This window comes from Myripristis murdjan, chromosome 8 (assembly GCF_902150065.1).
Source record: "Myripristis murdjan chromosome 8, fMyrMur1.1, whole genome shotgun sequence".
Taxonomy (NCBI): Eukaryota; Metazoa; Chordata; class Actinopteri; order Holocentriformes; family Holocentridae; genus Myripristis; species Myripristis murdjan.
The window spans coordinates 19783631-19799129 of record NC_043987.1 but is presented as its reverse complement, the minus strand read 5'-3'; the positions used below and the strand labels follow the sequence as shown (position 1 = coordinate 19799129).

General features: G+C 40.4%; 2 protein-coding genes across 6 annotated transcripts in view; both read left to right on the top strand.

Moving 5' to 3' along the window:
• Positions 1 to 25: 25 nt before the first annotated feature.
• On the top strand, positions 26 to 7530 carry LOC115364415 (charged multivesicular body protein 6-like). Its single transcript, XM_030058988.1, has 8 exons — positions 26 to 247; positions 1072 to 1181; positions 1728 to 1815; positions 2345 to 2431; positions 2875 to 2940; positions 5366 to 5446; positions 6936 to 7011; positions 7107 to 7530. The coding sequence occupies exons 1-8, from the start codon at positions 182 to 184 to the stop codon at positions 7154 to 7156; spliced, it is 624 nt and encodes a 207-aa protein (XP_029914848.1). The 5' UTR covers positions 26 to 181; the 3' UTR covers positions 7157 to 7530.
• A 1783-nt stretch (positions 7531 to 9313) lies between these two features.
• The window catches only part of baiap2a (BAR/IMD domain containing adaptor protein 2a), a 59165-nt gene continuing 52979 nt past the window's right edge, over positions 9314 to 15499 (top strand). For all 5 annotated transcript variants that reach the window (XM_030057249.1, XM_030057252.1, XM_030057250.1 and 2 more), the window contains exon 1: positions 9314 to 9545. In XM_030057249.1, coding sequence (XP_029913109.1) covers positions 9474 to 9545 — 72 coding nt within the window. In that variant the 5' untranslated portion in view covers positions 9314 to 9473. The remainder of the gene's footprint in view (positions 9546 to 15499) is intronic.

Below are 15499 nucleotides of genomic sequence, written 5' to 3'. Positions count from 1 at the left end.
AGACAGACACAGTCATGTCCTGCCTCACTTGCCGTAGAACACCCGGAAGAGGTGCGGCTATGGTGTTAGCCAGCTAGCATGCTAGCAATTCCAGGCTGTCAAATGTTATGGCAAAATGCTTAGCAAGAAGTAATATCTTATTTATTAATGCGGGCTCATGTGGCGGGGATGTGGCTAAATAATGGGAAATGTTTTTGGGAGAAAGAGTCGCCCCTCTCGAGTAACGGAACAAGACAAAGCGATTTTGGTGAGCTGATATCGGTAGCAGATTAATAGGGGGCTAGGCTAGCTGGCTGTGCGGCTTCATGGCCAATAGGTGAGGTTAGCATGGAGGCAGAGACAGTTAGGAGTGTATGGAAGATGAGCTAAGCTAACAACATGGGACACAACTAAAGCCATTACACTCTTACCATGTCACATTTCTCGTAGGGAAGGACGATATATCAATATTACATCGAAATCGTCCTTCTGACCAGCGTTTAACATGAATTATTGAATGCCGCTATATCATGATATAACCTAAATCTTGTCTTATTGGCTTAAAAAGCTGTTTAATACAAAAGTGATGCATTCTTTATACTTGGAAAGGCTGTTTTAGTTGTTATATAACCAGCCTCTGCTTGTTCGGTCATCACTTTAACACTACACATTGTTGTTTACTAAAAACCTCGTCTAAATATCTTATGGAAGCACCGGTTGTAATCCCTACAGTGTAATCACATTATCAGTATCGAGGTCAGGGATATCCTGATGATCTTGTCCATATCTTCGAGCCCTAATTGATGCCATGATTTGAGACTAGAAACCCTCTGTAAATTTGAATGTTGTTATATTGTACTGTGGCATAAGTGTTGTGTTTTCCTGAATAACAGTAAAGTGATGCAACTCATTAGACTGCTCTAACTATTCTACCATCTGCCTCTATCTGCTTCCTCATCATATTACATTTTATGGGGTCAGGGATGCTGTGACATTTCATTTTGTCCATATTGCCCAGCCCTATGTTGTTTTATACACAGAGCAGGCCTGACCTTTTGCTTTGTGTGTGTGTGTGTGTGTGTGCGTTTGTAGCAACTGAAACAGCAGAGAGATAAGCTGAAGCAGTACCAGAAGAGGATCACACTACAGCTGGAGAAAGAGAGGCTTCTGGCCAAACAGCTGCTGAAGGATGGGAGAAAAGAGTAAGCACTGTGGAGAAGCAAGATGAGATAAGATAAAAAGGAAATTGTCATGTCTGAGATTGCTAAGTAATTACAGTAACACAAGTAAAACAGTAACATAAGTAACCAATTCTGCATGATATCCAAAAGCTACTACTCAGCTGTAGTTGTCATTTCAGATGTGGAATGGTGGATTAAATGATACTGTGTAGACATGCTGCAGCGATAAAACTGGAAAAGATGCATTATATTTAGTAATATCCAAGATGTATTTAATAAAAACAAAACATTTGGTCAACAATAACAATAACAAAAAGTTATACTGCTGGAAAATACTTCTAATGAGGGATTTGTTGTCCATCATAATTACACCTGTGGTAATAAGGAGAGCCATAGCTATCTGTATACACGACACACAACTACATGCACCATCTGACACATTAGATAAGCTGTGTGTTCATCCCACGGGATCAACATGATGATCTGTGATTTTATGTAATATGTTAGGTCTACCCAAGAATATGTTTTTAAAAAGTTTTGCTGTGTTTTGTGGCTTTGTTACTGCAGGAAGGCGCTGCTGCTTCTCAAGAAGAAGCGATATCAAGATCAGCTTCTAGACAAGACTGAAAATCAGATTTCAAATCTAGAGCGCATGGTAAGGGCTCAATTAGGCTATATGATTTCATTAGCGTTTACGTGTATGAGAGTGCTGTAATTCAACAAAGTCACACAGTTTATTACAATACGCACAATGTAAGTTGTTTTCAGATTCAACATATTATGTTTTGATTTAAAGCTTTCTTATGGGGTCCAAAAGAAGTGCATTTAATTGGCCGTGGTGATGGCAATAGACAGAATGTAGGGCTTTATTGACCCTATACTTTTGGAATAAATTAAAACCTTCTGTTTATTAATCAGTGAGTTTAGATTTTCATGTGGTTTCATGGCCTAAAGTGTCAAAGTTTAATCATGTTAAAGCAAAAGCAAAAGCAATCCACCAGATTTCATGTAAAATTAAACCCAGCGACACACAATGTAAAACACCCTAGAAGCCAGTAAATTGCAAATATTCTCGGTTTTTGATCAGCTATGAACTGTGATATTTGATTGTTTTTTGTTTTTTTTTAATATGTAATGGATGTCGTTTTTTTTTTTCAAATTATCATGCTTACATTTCTCAACAGGTTCAAGATATTGAGTTTACCCAAATAGAGATGAAAGTCATCGAGGGACTCAAGGTTGGCAATGATTGCCTGAAGAGTATGCACGAGGTATGGATTCTGCCTTTCTCATTTAGAAGTATGCCTCTCAAAAACTGTAGTGGTAATGACCCCTTAAGCTTTTGATTTGTGCCAGTTCAAAACAGTCAAAAAACACTACTTCACCATACACTGTCAAACTTCCCACTGAAAAGCTCACTTTTTTTTTTTTTTAATGTGATCCTTGGGTGAGAATTGAGCAGCACAGAAAGCTTGTGTTTTGTGTTAGCATAGCCGGTGCACATTGTTTGAAGATTAAAGGATTAAGAAGCAAATCCTTGACTACAGCGGTGTGACTGCAGCACATCCTTGGATACAGTGTTCAGATCTCGCCCAGAAAATTCTCTCATCTCACAGCCCAGCCACAAAATAGTGTATGAATTTTTTTTTTTTTTAAATCCTAGACACTTTTTTTTCTTAATAACACTGGTGTCCTTGTCTCCTCTGTGTGTCAGGTCATGTCTATAGAGGATGTGGAGAGAATCCTGGATGAGACCCAGGAAGCTATTGAGTATCAAAGGGTAAATATCATTTTATCAACACCTACTTCATGGTAGTCAAGAGCTCTTGTGTAAAGCTGTTAGTGCCCATATTTTTTTTTTCCTTTTGTAGTTAGATTTTTTATTTTGACATAGAAATAACATCATGTCATATTTGTACAGCCATGTGGATCAGTTTACACAATAAGTGATGAGTTGCTGAGAATCATGAAGGTAATTTAAGGCCAGAAGTTTGAAATAAAAAAAATAACAAAGTGTAAATAAAAGAAAACCCATGAAACAGTTTTAACTGAATAAACATAATTCTTTAAACTGTAGCTTATGGCAGCCAGACACATCCTAAAGAAAAGGTTTAAGGTTAACCACGAGGTACAACCTTAACTTTTTTTTGTCTCCGGTGGTAATGAGCTATTATTTACCTATTTCATTTCTAATACTGCAGTTTTGGATAGACATTCTTGTTTGAGCACTGATGCACAGTGGGGAGGCTTATTATCACAAGGCTTATGGAACAAATAAGACTGTCTAATGGTGCAGTGTGTGTGTATTTCTTATTCCTCAGATGTTAGGCAGGTTTGTTAAATATGTTACCTTTTATCAAATAAATGTTTTGAAGTGAGAAGTACTTTATGAAGTTGTCACTAGGCGTCACTGTCACACCGGGCAGCAGCGCAGCAGGTCTGTAAGCTGTCACTGTAAGTGAGTATTGAAGTGTGGGAAGCTACGGGTGCCATCTTGAGAGGTGTGTGTGTCTAAATCTGGAGCAGATGAGGTTGCAGAGCAGTTAATGGGTAGCAGCAGGGAGTGTAAACATGTGTTTGTTCACTGCAATAAACAGAGCAGCCACAAAGAAGTTATCTCTGGTCTTGTTTTTGCATGAAGAAAATCGTAACTTTGTCCACTACTTCCTTAACCACAGTTGGAAAGTATTAACCAGGAGGGCTCCACAAAGCATGACCTTTAGGGAAATTGATTTAAGTTGGTTCTTCTTTGTCAGATGCCGTCATCTTCAGGCACTGACAGATGTAGTGTTCGGTTGCTTTGCTGCAACTCTGTCAAAGAAGCGTACAGCTACATTGTTTTATAAGCAGCAAAGATACTGTGAAGTTTCTGAAAACTGAAGCTAGGCTGGAAGCATCGCTACTCCAACGGTGCATAGTTGGGCTGGTTTATTCTGTGGACTGGATCAAAACAAGACCATGCTTTATGACAGATGATTGGCCTTCAAGCAATGAGTGGAGCAAGCACATTAGGTGAGTTCATGGTTTACCGATTAGCATGCTAATTAGCCGTTGCGATGCTGTAAATTGCGCGGTAGAGCAGCTGCCGTATGGTGAATTGGAAGTGAAGAAACTAGCATGTCAATCACTTGCTAAGCAGCCAATGAAACAAACGCCTAGCCCCACATAAAAACAGGACCAAAACTCAAGGACGAGAACAGTGAACTGAGAGTGAAAAGATTGAACTGTGAAAGCAAAGAAGGATCTGAGAGTGAAAAAAGCCTGACTATGTTACATAATCAAAACAGGACAACTGATTTCAGTTGTCATTTTTCTCCTTTATAGGTTTATACCTCAGCTACTTACTTACCTACTTGATTTATTTATTCATTTAGGCTGATGTACTGTTTGGTTTTCTCATTTACAGGTTTGTTTGTATGTGAACAGTTTAATTATGACTTCTTTTTTTTGGCTTTCAAACATTCTGGCCCTAAATTGCCTTGCATGCCTGATAATTTAGCAACATGAACACCTCAATTTACGGCTCTTCTGATGTCCACATAGTCCTCCACCCAAGTGTCTTTCAAATAATAAGCTGTTTTATGCTGCTTCCACATATGGAGAATCTTTCTTTTAGTAGAGAGGCACTGACATGTCCATTGCCCTAATAGCTACGGCTGCCTTTCCAGCAAATTTTTACTGTTATTCAGCCTATTTAGGTTAGATTAGGTTAAGTTGCTTTTATCGGTAAAATTGCTTAAGGTTACTAGTACTTAGAGCCAATTGCCGACACACTGCTTTTTTTTTTTTTTTTTTTTAATTATACTGACAGGATGTTTTTCTTTCTTTTTTTTTTTTAATTTGTCAGAGGAAACTGACTTACTTGGAAACTTGATTGCAATAAGAATTTCTTGCAAGTTTCCTGTTTTCTCTGAAAATGAACCACTCCACCAACACACTTGTCTCTTTGTAGGCGTACATGGGCATTTTAAATTTGTTTATTTAGAATTTCAAAATTTGCTGAGAGGATGTGGATACTGGATACCTCACCACAGCTGTCTATTATTGAATACATTTGAACTGATTTTTTTTTTTTTTTCAGTATCCAGGACAGTATTCAGAAGTAATTTGTGATAAATGAGCACAAAAAAAATTTGATGGCTTTGCTTGTATGTGGTCAGAAAAACATATGTGGTGTCATCCGGTGCACATGTTTTGGTCTGCAGCAAATAGATGAGATGCTGGCCGGGTCCCTCACACAGGAAGATGAGGATGCTGTTCTAGCAGAGCTGGAAGCTATCACTCAGGTGGGTGTTTGTCTGCACTTTATTAACCTCTATTTATCTGGAGAATGTTTGCTGAACAGGTCTGCTCTTTTCCAGCAACACCCCGTTACAAACTCATACAGTTACAGTGACCCGAGTGCAACCAGCGGCTTCCACTCTTGGCGTCGTAGCACTTCCACCTGAGCAGCTGAGGGGTTAAAGCTATGATTCAGAGTTGAGTCATGGCTGTGCAGAGGGGATTTTATACCACAACTGTGTGCCAGTATTCTAACCTCGGGCTTATTTTTGAATGCACAATCTGTCTCTCAAGAGGAAGTGGAAACATTCAAACAAACCTACACATTTTGAGGAAAAACACAATATTCTTTGTGTGATAATAGACTATAATCTAAAAACGGTGGTGGATATGAATCAGGTTTATTCATCATAGCGAAACCCTCAGCAAAGTCTTCTTTTTTTATTCTGATGATTATTCCAAATGACAGACACTCCATAGCCTACTAAACTACATAAATCACTGTTTTACACTTCAACATAGACCATTAAATCTCAGTCTGGATTAGATCTAATTACACAAACTCATAATTATATATACTGTATTGATAATAGGCTACAAAAAGAGGATATTCAAAACAAACATCAGCCAAGAAAGAATCTGATGACAATTAAGAGAACATGCAAATGTCATTGACAGCCTCAATTCCCTACAAATTTACCACAAATATTTACGGTAAATAATGCCACTGAATTAGCTGTAAATTATGTCATGCATAACTGAACACATCCCAACACTTCTGTTCTTACAACAAAAAACACACACCAAATGATAAACTAAATGAAATTACAACTTACCTATTGCGCATCCAGTTAGGTAGCCAAATACAGTTGCCTCAAGCTCTAAATGTGCATTTCAGCAATTGGGTGGCACTGACTTATGGAGAGATTCAGTTAACAACATTCAATATTCTTGTCTTGCTCCTCTCCTTTGGTGCGGCTAAACAAACAAACAAACAATTAAATATACCCACCGGTGTAGCCCAAGTCAGAGTATAAATAAATTATCCCCTGGTTTCCTGAGGAACTTCAAGTTAGACAGTTCTGAATTATAAACTAAGGACCTTGCTCAATGGCACCTTGGTGATCATAGATGTTCCCAGAAAACCCATTATGTTATTATCAGCCTTTTGAATCTTTGACCTGCAAATCGGCTTCAAATCGGTGGTTGATCATGTTATCGCAGCCAGGTGCAATTGAAGGGTAAAAACTGCACAACTCCAAATGTCAACTTTTGAGGACCTAACACAAAACGTCCTGTTTATAGTTTGATGGCCATGCATTTGCGAGTTTTTGAAATTGGTCTTGAAAAGGTTAAAAAAATTTTTATTTCAGCCCATATAGGATCATGAGTTGCAAAGCTTTCACCCAAGGATGAAGATTTGTGTCGGTAGTATTAAGCTACCAGATGTGTGATGTAGATTGTGTGACATCTGTGGCCCTCCTGCCGAAACAGGGAGAAGATGTAGCACTTCCAGAGGTCCCCACTGAGCCAGTGCCAGAAGTCCCAGAGGCAGCTAATGCTGAGCCAGGTATTTCAGTGTTAATCCCACATACACTTCTCTAGATGTGTATAATTGTCTTCAGTCTGACCATTCGTACTTCATTTTGACTTTTTGTTTTCTAGAGAGGAAACCATCAAAAAACAAGCCCGACAGAGAGATGCTGGCAGCCTAATGGACTGAATTTGGTGTAGATATCCAGTGTTGGCCTCACACTACATGGAGAAGGCATACGCTGTTTGTACTGATGGGCATTCTCTTACTTATAGTATTTCATCGTTAAAGAAAAGCAGAGATGTTTGTTTCTGGGCCAGTGCACCTTTTCACATTTCAGAAGATAAGCATTGTGTCCGTACTTTGGTTTGCTACTCCTTTCCACTGTACACATTTTGTAAATGACAAATGAACTACATGAAGGAACGTGAACTATTCCAGTCTTTTGTGTCTGACTGATTTGCAAAGCAGTGTCACACTGTAACTGTAATGATTATGGTATAACAGGATGACTAATTTTTAGATGTTTTACATATTAAAGTCAAGTGTGGCAAACTGTGTTTTCTTGGATATTTTTTTTTCCCCAACTAGTTTCCCTCATTCTTTTTTTATTGGGCCTTTTTTTTTTTTTTTTTTCATAGAATTACTTTTATCTCTGTTGTGATCATAGACTCTGAAAGTGGTTAATGATGCATTCAATGTGCTAGTTAGGAAGTCTTTGTTTTTCTTGAGCATAATATTTTCCTCTCAGAATCAGCTTTAATGTGTAAAATCACCAGAAGGGGGCACTACTTGCTAGTCTTTTGCCTGAACTAGAAAACAGGTGTTCCCATTCACATCCCATCGGTGAACTGTGTTGCTCCTTACACCAAGCAGAAAGCTCATGTTGTTATTACATTGCAGACGTTTTGCCAGATGAAAAACCTAATACAGTATTCACAAACCTACCCTAAATTGGCACCTAGACTCTAATTAGCATGTACAATGGAGCTAACACCAATTATCCACTGAGAAAAACATCACCTGTAGTGTTAATGAAAACACTTTAAGTATGACTTGCAGCCTTATATAATGCAGTTGTGTACATAATGACCTCCATCCTGAGGAGAAATGTGAGAAACTGCATGGTGACGTGCAGTGCACATCATTTTTTAATTTAGCCCACACAGATTGATAGAGATACACGATTACATTTCCATACGCATCATGGTTTTCCAAGAATATTACAAGTAAGTTCAAGTACGACAGCACAACTTTGAGTCTTTATAGAAATGCGAAACGGCCCATTGTAAATAAGAAAAGGCAGCAGTCACAACCATGCATATTACAGACTTTTTATCCAGATTATTATACATATTTTTGCAAGATTAAAAAAACATATGCATAAACTAATTTTGTCTTTGTGATGATGATAAAAACAAAAAAGGGACTTTTTTTGTGTATACAGCAATAATGGGTCCAAATTGGGCGCCGCACCAAACCTGCGATTAGACAAGATGCTGTTACGTTCAAAGCCGTTGTAATGTGGGAAATATGACAACTTAAGCGCACATGGGCGAAAACAAAAAGTGTTGAATAATACAGAAAAGCAGGAGTGTCCTATGATACCCGAGCTGCTACGATGACACGTTTAGGGACTACAAAGCACGTCAGCAGCGAACGGCAAAAACTCTGGACTAAATCAACATATGTCATAATTTGGCAGTTTCTACAGTATGTATGTTTTGTGTGTGTGTGTGTGTGTGTGTGTGTGTGTGTGTGTGTGTGTGTGTGTGTGTGTGTGTGTGATTCTGGTTCCTGTTGGTCCCTTTGTGGCTTCCATGAAGTTTGCATGTTTCCACTGTGATCACCTCTGGTCGCTCCGGTTCCTCCCACAATCAAATACAAGCAAGCCACGATGGTTAGGGATCTCTCTATTGCCAGTATGCCTGTCTACCTCTCTGCCTGTCTGGCGTGTTGGCCTTGTGAGACACTGGAAAACTGTCCTAGCTTCCGCCCAAGTTTGGGATCCAGACCCCCCCTCCCCTCCATCGTCCCCTCCTTCCATGGCATAAAAAACAATTGATTGAACCAATGAAGTCAATAGAACATCAATTCCTGGTGTGTCTTTTCTCCTATTAAATCTGACACAAGTGCACAAAATACCTCCGAGCTGATATTAAAACAACAACAAGCAACAAAACACCCCCTCCCCTCCTTTTTTTTTTTTTTTTTTTTTTTTTTTTTTTTACGGCGTCCGTTTTTTTTTTTTTTTTTTTTTTCTGGTCAAGTGCATTTCCACACGGACAAGTCGGAGCTCACGACGAGCACCTGAAGGCAACATAACAGTCGCCTGTCAGCAGTGGAGAGGGAAGGTGTGTTTAGTTGGAGTGGGCTTTCGGGAGCGCAGCATCGTGTTACCGATAGGTGTGTTACCTCGCCCATTGTCTGATCCAGTCCGCTTGTGTACCTGTTTTCCCCCTTTTACGTGGATACCTTTTTGAGGGAAAATACCGTTTATGGTCCTGGCTGAAGATTTCACCATGTCTCGCACCGACGAGGTTCACCGCCTGACGGAAAACGTCTACAAGGTAGTGTACAACTAATGAATAAAGTTTTTTGCCACGGGATGCATGAGATAATATTGATTTCAAATAACCTGACAGGCTCTGTAATTCCACCATGAAACGCATTTTGCTCTCGTATCGCCTGGTCAAAAGCGCGTTCAGAGCCTCGCGCATATTTTTGTGTGTGTGCGTGTGTATGTGTGTGTTAATCTCTGTAGGCGCAGTGGCGCTCAGTAGATTATTAACTGTTTGATCAGTTGATCAGTTGCCCGTCGTCATGGGGTCTATCACATGAAACCGTTTCTTTATTTTCTTTTTCCCCCCTTTTTCTTATCTCATTAGTTTTGACAGTGATTTGCGGTTGAAGCTGCCTCAATTGTGCAAAATGAAAGTCTCTCTCTCTCTCTCTCTCTCTCTCTCTCTCTCTCTCTCTCTCTCTCTCTCTCTCTCTCTCATATACACACACATACATGCATTACATACTGATTAACCATTCAGGTTTGCTTTCAGCTATCTGTGGTGTGTTCCTGTGATGTGTTTACGAAGCATGCAGATTCCAGTGGATTTCTGCCCTCTTCTCGCTGGAATAGAGACATTCCAGGAGTTAGTGTTTAATAGGCAGGGAAAGGCTGGGCGTCTGTGTTGCAACAAGTAGACTACTGCAAACATTTGCCCTATAGGGATTTCAACATGCAAACCTGTTCTGCAGAAATTAGATTCAACTTTCCACTCGTTTAAAAATGTCAGTGTCTGTTCATCCAGATTTTCTCTCTCTCTTTTTTTTTTTTTTTTTTTTTTTTTTTTAGTATTCCTGCTGGAACGGGTTACATACAGATGACTCAAACAAGGACAAACATGTCCATTCAACGGCTCAGAGTTTGCATGTACTAAGGCCTGCAAAAATATTGGTCATGAATGTATTGCTGGTAATTTCTTCTAATTCACTGTATTCATTTTCAGTTTGCCACTGCTGCCCTGTTCCAGAGTGGAAAACACCTGTTGATGCGATTAGAGTACCATCAAAATCACATATTATGAGGGTGCCACGCCTATGTGTGTATTGTGATTTTCCAATCTCAGGCTTCCACTTTGGTTAGATTCTTCCCTCAGATCTGTGAAGGTGACTGAAGGGTTTTCTTATTTTACAAATAAATATTTACATGTTAAAACCCTTAACTGTGCCCCCACTACCCCAGGACTCTAAAGGCAGTACTAATTCCCCTCTAAGAAGGCCAGAGCCCAAAAATAGGGAGAGGGGAACTGCTCAGTTGTCTGCAGGGAATAGACATCTATCAGAAAGCAGGTCAGATGAGCAGAGACTTGTCAGAGGAATGACTGACTGATGCTTCTTTTAGAGCCAACAAGGGAAGTGAATGATTCACTCGCTTATACATGCCTGTGCTGGATTGGTCACATAGCCTTCAGTGTATCTGTCACTATCTATCACTGTGCATGTGATCCCTGCTGGATGGGTTTGACTAATATAGTAGTATACCTGCTAATGTAGCTTATTCTTTGACATGTTAAATGTGTTTGGAACCTTTCATGGTGGCTCTTCCAGAGATGGCCTGCTCATTCAGATGTAAGCCCAAAGATGAGCCTTTGTCTCTGGGGTGGAGGAACCCCATCAGACTCCTGACAGCCTGTCCTGCTGATGGGTAGTGAAGTGGAGAGATAGTTGGATCCCCCATACCGCACCAGGGATCTCGTCTTCACGCAAAAGCAAAGAGGCCACAGAAGGTGCATCTGTAATCGCTGGCTTCTTTGCCTCTTCTCATGTGTCTTGCAGTGCACTTGTCATTAATTTATTGCAAGTTGAAGATGCATGTATACAGTTATGTGGCAACGGTAAAAGGCCTCATAAGTTCACAGTATGTGTTTGGAACGATGCAGGTGTAGTCTGCATACCATCAACTACACTTGGATTTGAAATAGATGGGATTTTAATTGAGGGTTAGACAGTAGTCTAGCTGAAATATATGAACAGCTCTATATTTTATAATTTGACTCTCTGCTGCTATACTGTGGATGCAAAATTGCGCAATGTCTGAGGTTTAAGTGCAGTCTGTCAGCTTTAATTTGATGTGCTTGTCAGCCACATTGAATGAATAGTGCAGTGCTTTGGATTAATACTACATCCCTTGTTGCGCATAAAACTCTTCAACCCATAAACAAAACCAGAATCTAATTTGCCGGGTTGAACTTCCAGCCTTTTGTCATTTTTGCTGCTTGATTCTAAATCAGCAGTATGGAGAAAAGGGCTGGCCAAATGAAATCGAAGTAAACAAGGATCTGAGTTGTCAAACCAGCTCTTGCTACAGAGACTCACGATAGGCATGACTGACTTCAGCACTTGGAGCTCCCAGCTATCTCCCCCTCAGCCTTTTAAGCTAGTCATGCCTATCTTTAAGGTTCATAAGAATAACCTGTATAACATAAACATAGAGGAGAATGAGTTGAGTCTGACTTATTGTTAATGTTTTGTCACTTAACTTAGTGTGAACTCCATACTGCTTCATTCAGGAAGTAGTTTAGTTCTCAGACACATTAATATTTGGAAAAACAAAACAAAACAAAAACAAAACATGACTAAACCAAATGTCACAATTTGCGTATTTTTTATGTAATGTTTATGAAACTTGACCACATATGAAGATATGACTGCTTCATTTAACCATAGACTGATCCTTGTGTGTGTGTGTGTGTGTGTGTGTGTGTGTGTGTGTGTGTGTGATATGATAAGCCTTTATTGGTCCCACCATGGGGAAATTCATTAATGTATTCATGTATGTATGCCTGTATGTATGTGTCTGTATGTTTATGTATTGCACCCATCTCGTAGATGGGTGCTGTATAGGCTGTGCTCCTTTAACTGTTTTCTAATGTAGCTTAAAATTAAAGTCCATAAATCTTGTGGTGTCATGTCAGACTCAGAGTTAATTAGTATGGAAGTAAAACATCTGTCTTGTCTATGAGTGTGTTCACCTGAAGGTGAGAAGCTGATGTGCGTACGGCAGCTGCACAGTCACCAGAGATGGTGGGATAGTTGGGCAGATGCTGAGTAAGCGCCGGGGAGAAGAGGGGGCAACTGCACCGCTCTGACTCACGTAAGCCCGGCTGGGAGTTTGTGTGTTCAACAGGGCAGGGACTGTAGACGCAGAGAGGGTGGGACTCGTGGGTTGGAGTCTCATTGTGAGCATTGTTCATTTGGTTAAAGCCAAAGGCACTCCTTGGTTTTTTGGGATGACATGGTTGTAACCAACAGGAGAGTCAGCTCTGTAAACACAGCAACACAGCATGAGGCTCGGTGACTCATTTAAACCCTCCTCACTCACATTAGACAAGCAGTTCCAGACATGGAGATTGGCATCTAGTCATTGCTGCACTGACAGGGTGAGACAGATATTTAAGACAGATAGTAGTGCTTGTGTGTGGGGGGGGATCTTAGTGTGTGTGTGTGTGTGTGTGTGTGTGTGTGTGTGTGTGTGTGTGTGTGCGTGCGTGCCAGTTGATGCGCCTTGGTGATCTCTACCAGCTGGCTGTGTCACTGAGCAGGGACCTGAGTTGGCTGAGCTCTGCAGGGTGTGTAAGGGAGGTAGCCGCCCAGGTCAAGCTTCTTAACATGCTGACAGATGAAGTCTGAGCGCCTACCTGGCTTGAGAGGGGGAGGGGGAACACTTCCTCAGTGGCTGAAAGCATTGTCAAATAGATGTGAACAAGCTGATTCATTAGTGGAATAGCTTGGAAGGTGTATGTGTGTATGTTCAGTTTACAAAAATCCAGACAAAAGCATTTCCGCAGTTGCACCCATAAAGTTTTGTCCCAAAGAATAAGGATGTTTTACATGCAAAGGAAGCATTTGAACACACCCTCTAGCACAATATTTCTTTTTACTTTTATTTATTCAAAGTCTTGGTCACAAGAGTGTTGAGTGTTCTCTACCTGATATGTGCAGTTCTAGTTCTGAACACACCCTGGCAGGTAAACCATAGAAGGGTGTGCCCTGTCTGTACCAGCCCTCAGGACAACACTCTTGTTACCATGCAGCGCCACTCCCAAATTGTCAACACTGCCTGGAAAACATTGGATGCTATTATCTCAAATGGCTGTTTTGAAGAAGACAGAATAAGAGTTGCTTGACTTTGACAGCAACTGGATCAAGCAGCCTTTACAGTGCTGCAATTCTGGCACCAATCCATAAAACTGTATGATAAAATCTTTTTTTTCCCTTTTTAAGAGAGTTCTTTTTATGCCTTTGGTTGTTCTTACATCAGAAATATTATCATGACATTCACTACACTCATATGAATAATATTTTGCCTATGATAAGAGGACTACAGTTTCACCACAAGCTCATGTGGGAGATCTGAACAGGTGGTCTCTTAGCAACAACGTGCCATTACTCTTATGTGTTTCTGTCATATTGTGCTGAAAGACTTGCAGTCTGTGAAGGTTGGAGAAGGAGAGTGAGCAGAAAAAAAAGAGAGGGACAGGGAGACAGGTTGCAGAGTTTAATGCAAGTATGCATATGTTTGTTTCAGCAAGAGATGAATGGAGATGTTGAAGTGTTCGTTTTATAGTAATTGAGGAAAAGTGCTTTGTGAAAGCCCCATAAAGGCTCCAGCACAAACCAGCCCTAAGCTGTCAATTTTAAAGTCAATTCAGTGCCATGTTTTCTACCTGTGGCACACTGCGGCCTCTGCAAACTAGTGAGTGAAGATACCATCCATCACCATATTTGTCTTCTCCAGCCATTTATCACATCAGGCACCACTTGCCTTATATTCCATTTAATGAAGTTTAAAATGACTTCAGCTCCTGATCATCTGCCACAGAAATAATGTGTTTCAACAACTTTATGCCCGGTGGTGCCTGGGGCCTTGAAAGAATTGCATTACTCACTGCAGGAGACATCACACCAGTCACTGCCTGTGGAACTGCAGATTCCTTCCCTATGCCTTTGACTGCGATGCAGAGAGAGGACTATTGCTCCACACGCCCACCTTCTCTGCACGTCTGGGGGCGGATGGTTTAGAGACATTCTCTCTCTCTCTCTCTCTATTTTTTCTTTACTCATCACTGCTTTTCAAGGAGAGAGATATTGGAGATACTAAATCCAAGGCTGCACCATTTTAACTGGGAGGAAGCCTCATATCCACGGCTGACAGAAAAAAAAAAAAAAAAAAAAAAGTTGATCTGCAGTCATCTTGTTAATGTGATTATCATCCAAAATGTGGATTTACAATAAAAGCAGAATGGATAAGGTTATTCTTTGCATTACAGAGAGCATCAAGATGCTTTCTGTGGGGGTGGAAGAGAGAAGATGTAGAGAGGGAAAAGAGAGGGAGACATTCCACATCCTTGTTGAAATAGTCCCTAATTACTGAGGAGAGGCTTAAGCTGTAATTACACACACACACACACACTACACACACACACACACACACACACACACACACACACACACACACACACAGAAGTTAAGGCAGCATTGTGGCACTGGACATTGGCCTTATATTCATGGGTCATGGGCTACAGTTAACATGCCTGTGGGTAGTATTATATTCCTGTGGCAGATGTTGCCAGTTTCAGTAGCATTTGCCACGCTACACCCACCAGACCAGTTGAGCAAGGAAACCACAAAGATCCTTTCAGACCCAGACCAGTTATGCTATTGCACTTCAAATGGGAAATTTGGCATGCGTATCCACATGGATTAAATGTTCCTTTTGATGAAGCCATGTTCATGCAGTCAAAGTTTGTGTAAACCCTTCCAGTGGGATGCAAAGTGAGTGTAACCGGATAGACACACTTTTATAACACTTTGGCCCCCCTACCCTTTTTTTCTTTTAAGTGGGTTTCTTCCACCTGTGTCTCTGCAGGGAATGATCTGTTGCATAACATCAGTGTCAAGACTTGTAAAGCAAGCTAATGTCTCTAATAATTGGTTACAGATAAATTATGCAACACTGGTGTTG

What these genes read in the sequence shown, in the direction of transcription:
- LOC115364415 (XM_030058988.1), top strand. Translation starts at nt 182, where the DNA reads ATGGGAAATGTTTTTGGGAGAAAGAGTCGCCCCTCTCGAGTAACGGAA. An exon ending in TTTCAAATCTAGAGCGCATG is followed by an intron (nt 1,816 to 2,344) that starts GTAAGGGCTCAA and finishes ATTTCTCAACAG; the next exon opens with GTTCAAGATATTGAGTTTAC. An exon ending in GCCTGAAGAGTATGCACGAG is followed by an intron (nt 2,432 to 2,874) that starts GTATGGATTCTG and finishes TCTGTGTGTCAG; the next exon opens with GTCATGTCTATAGAGGATGT.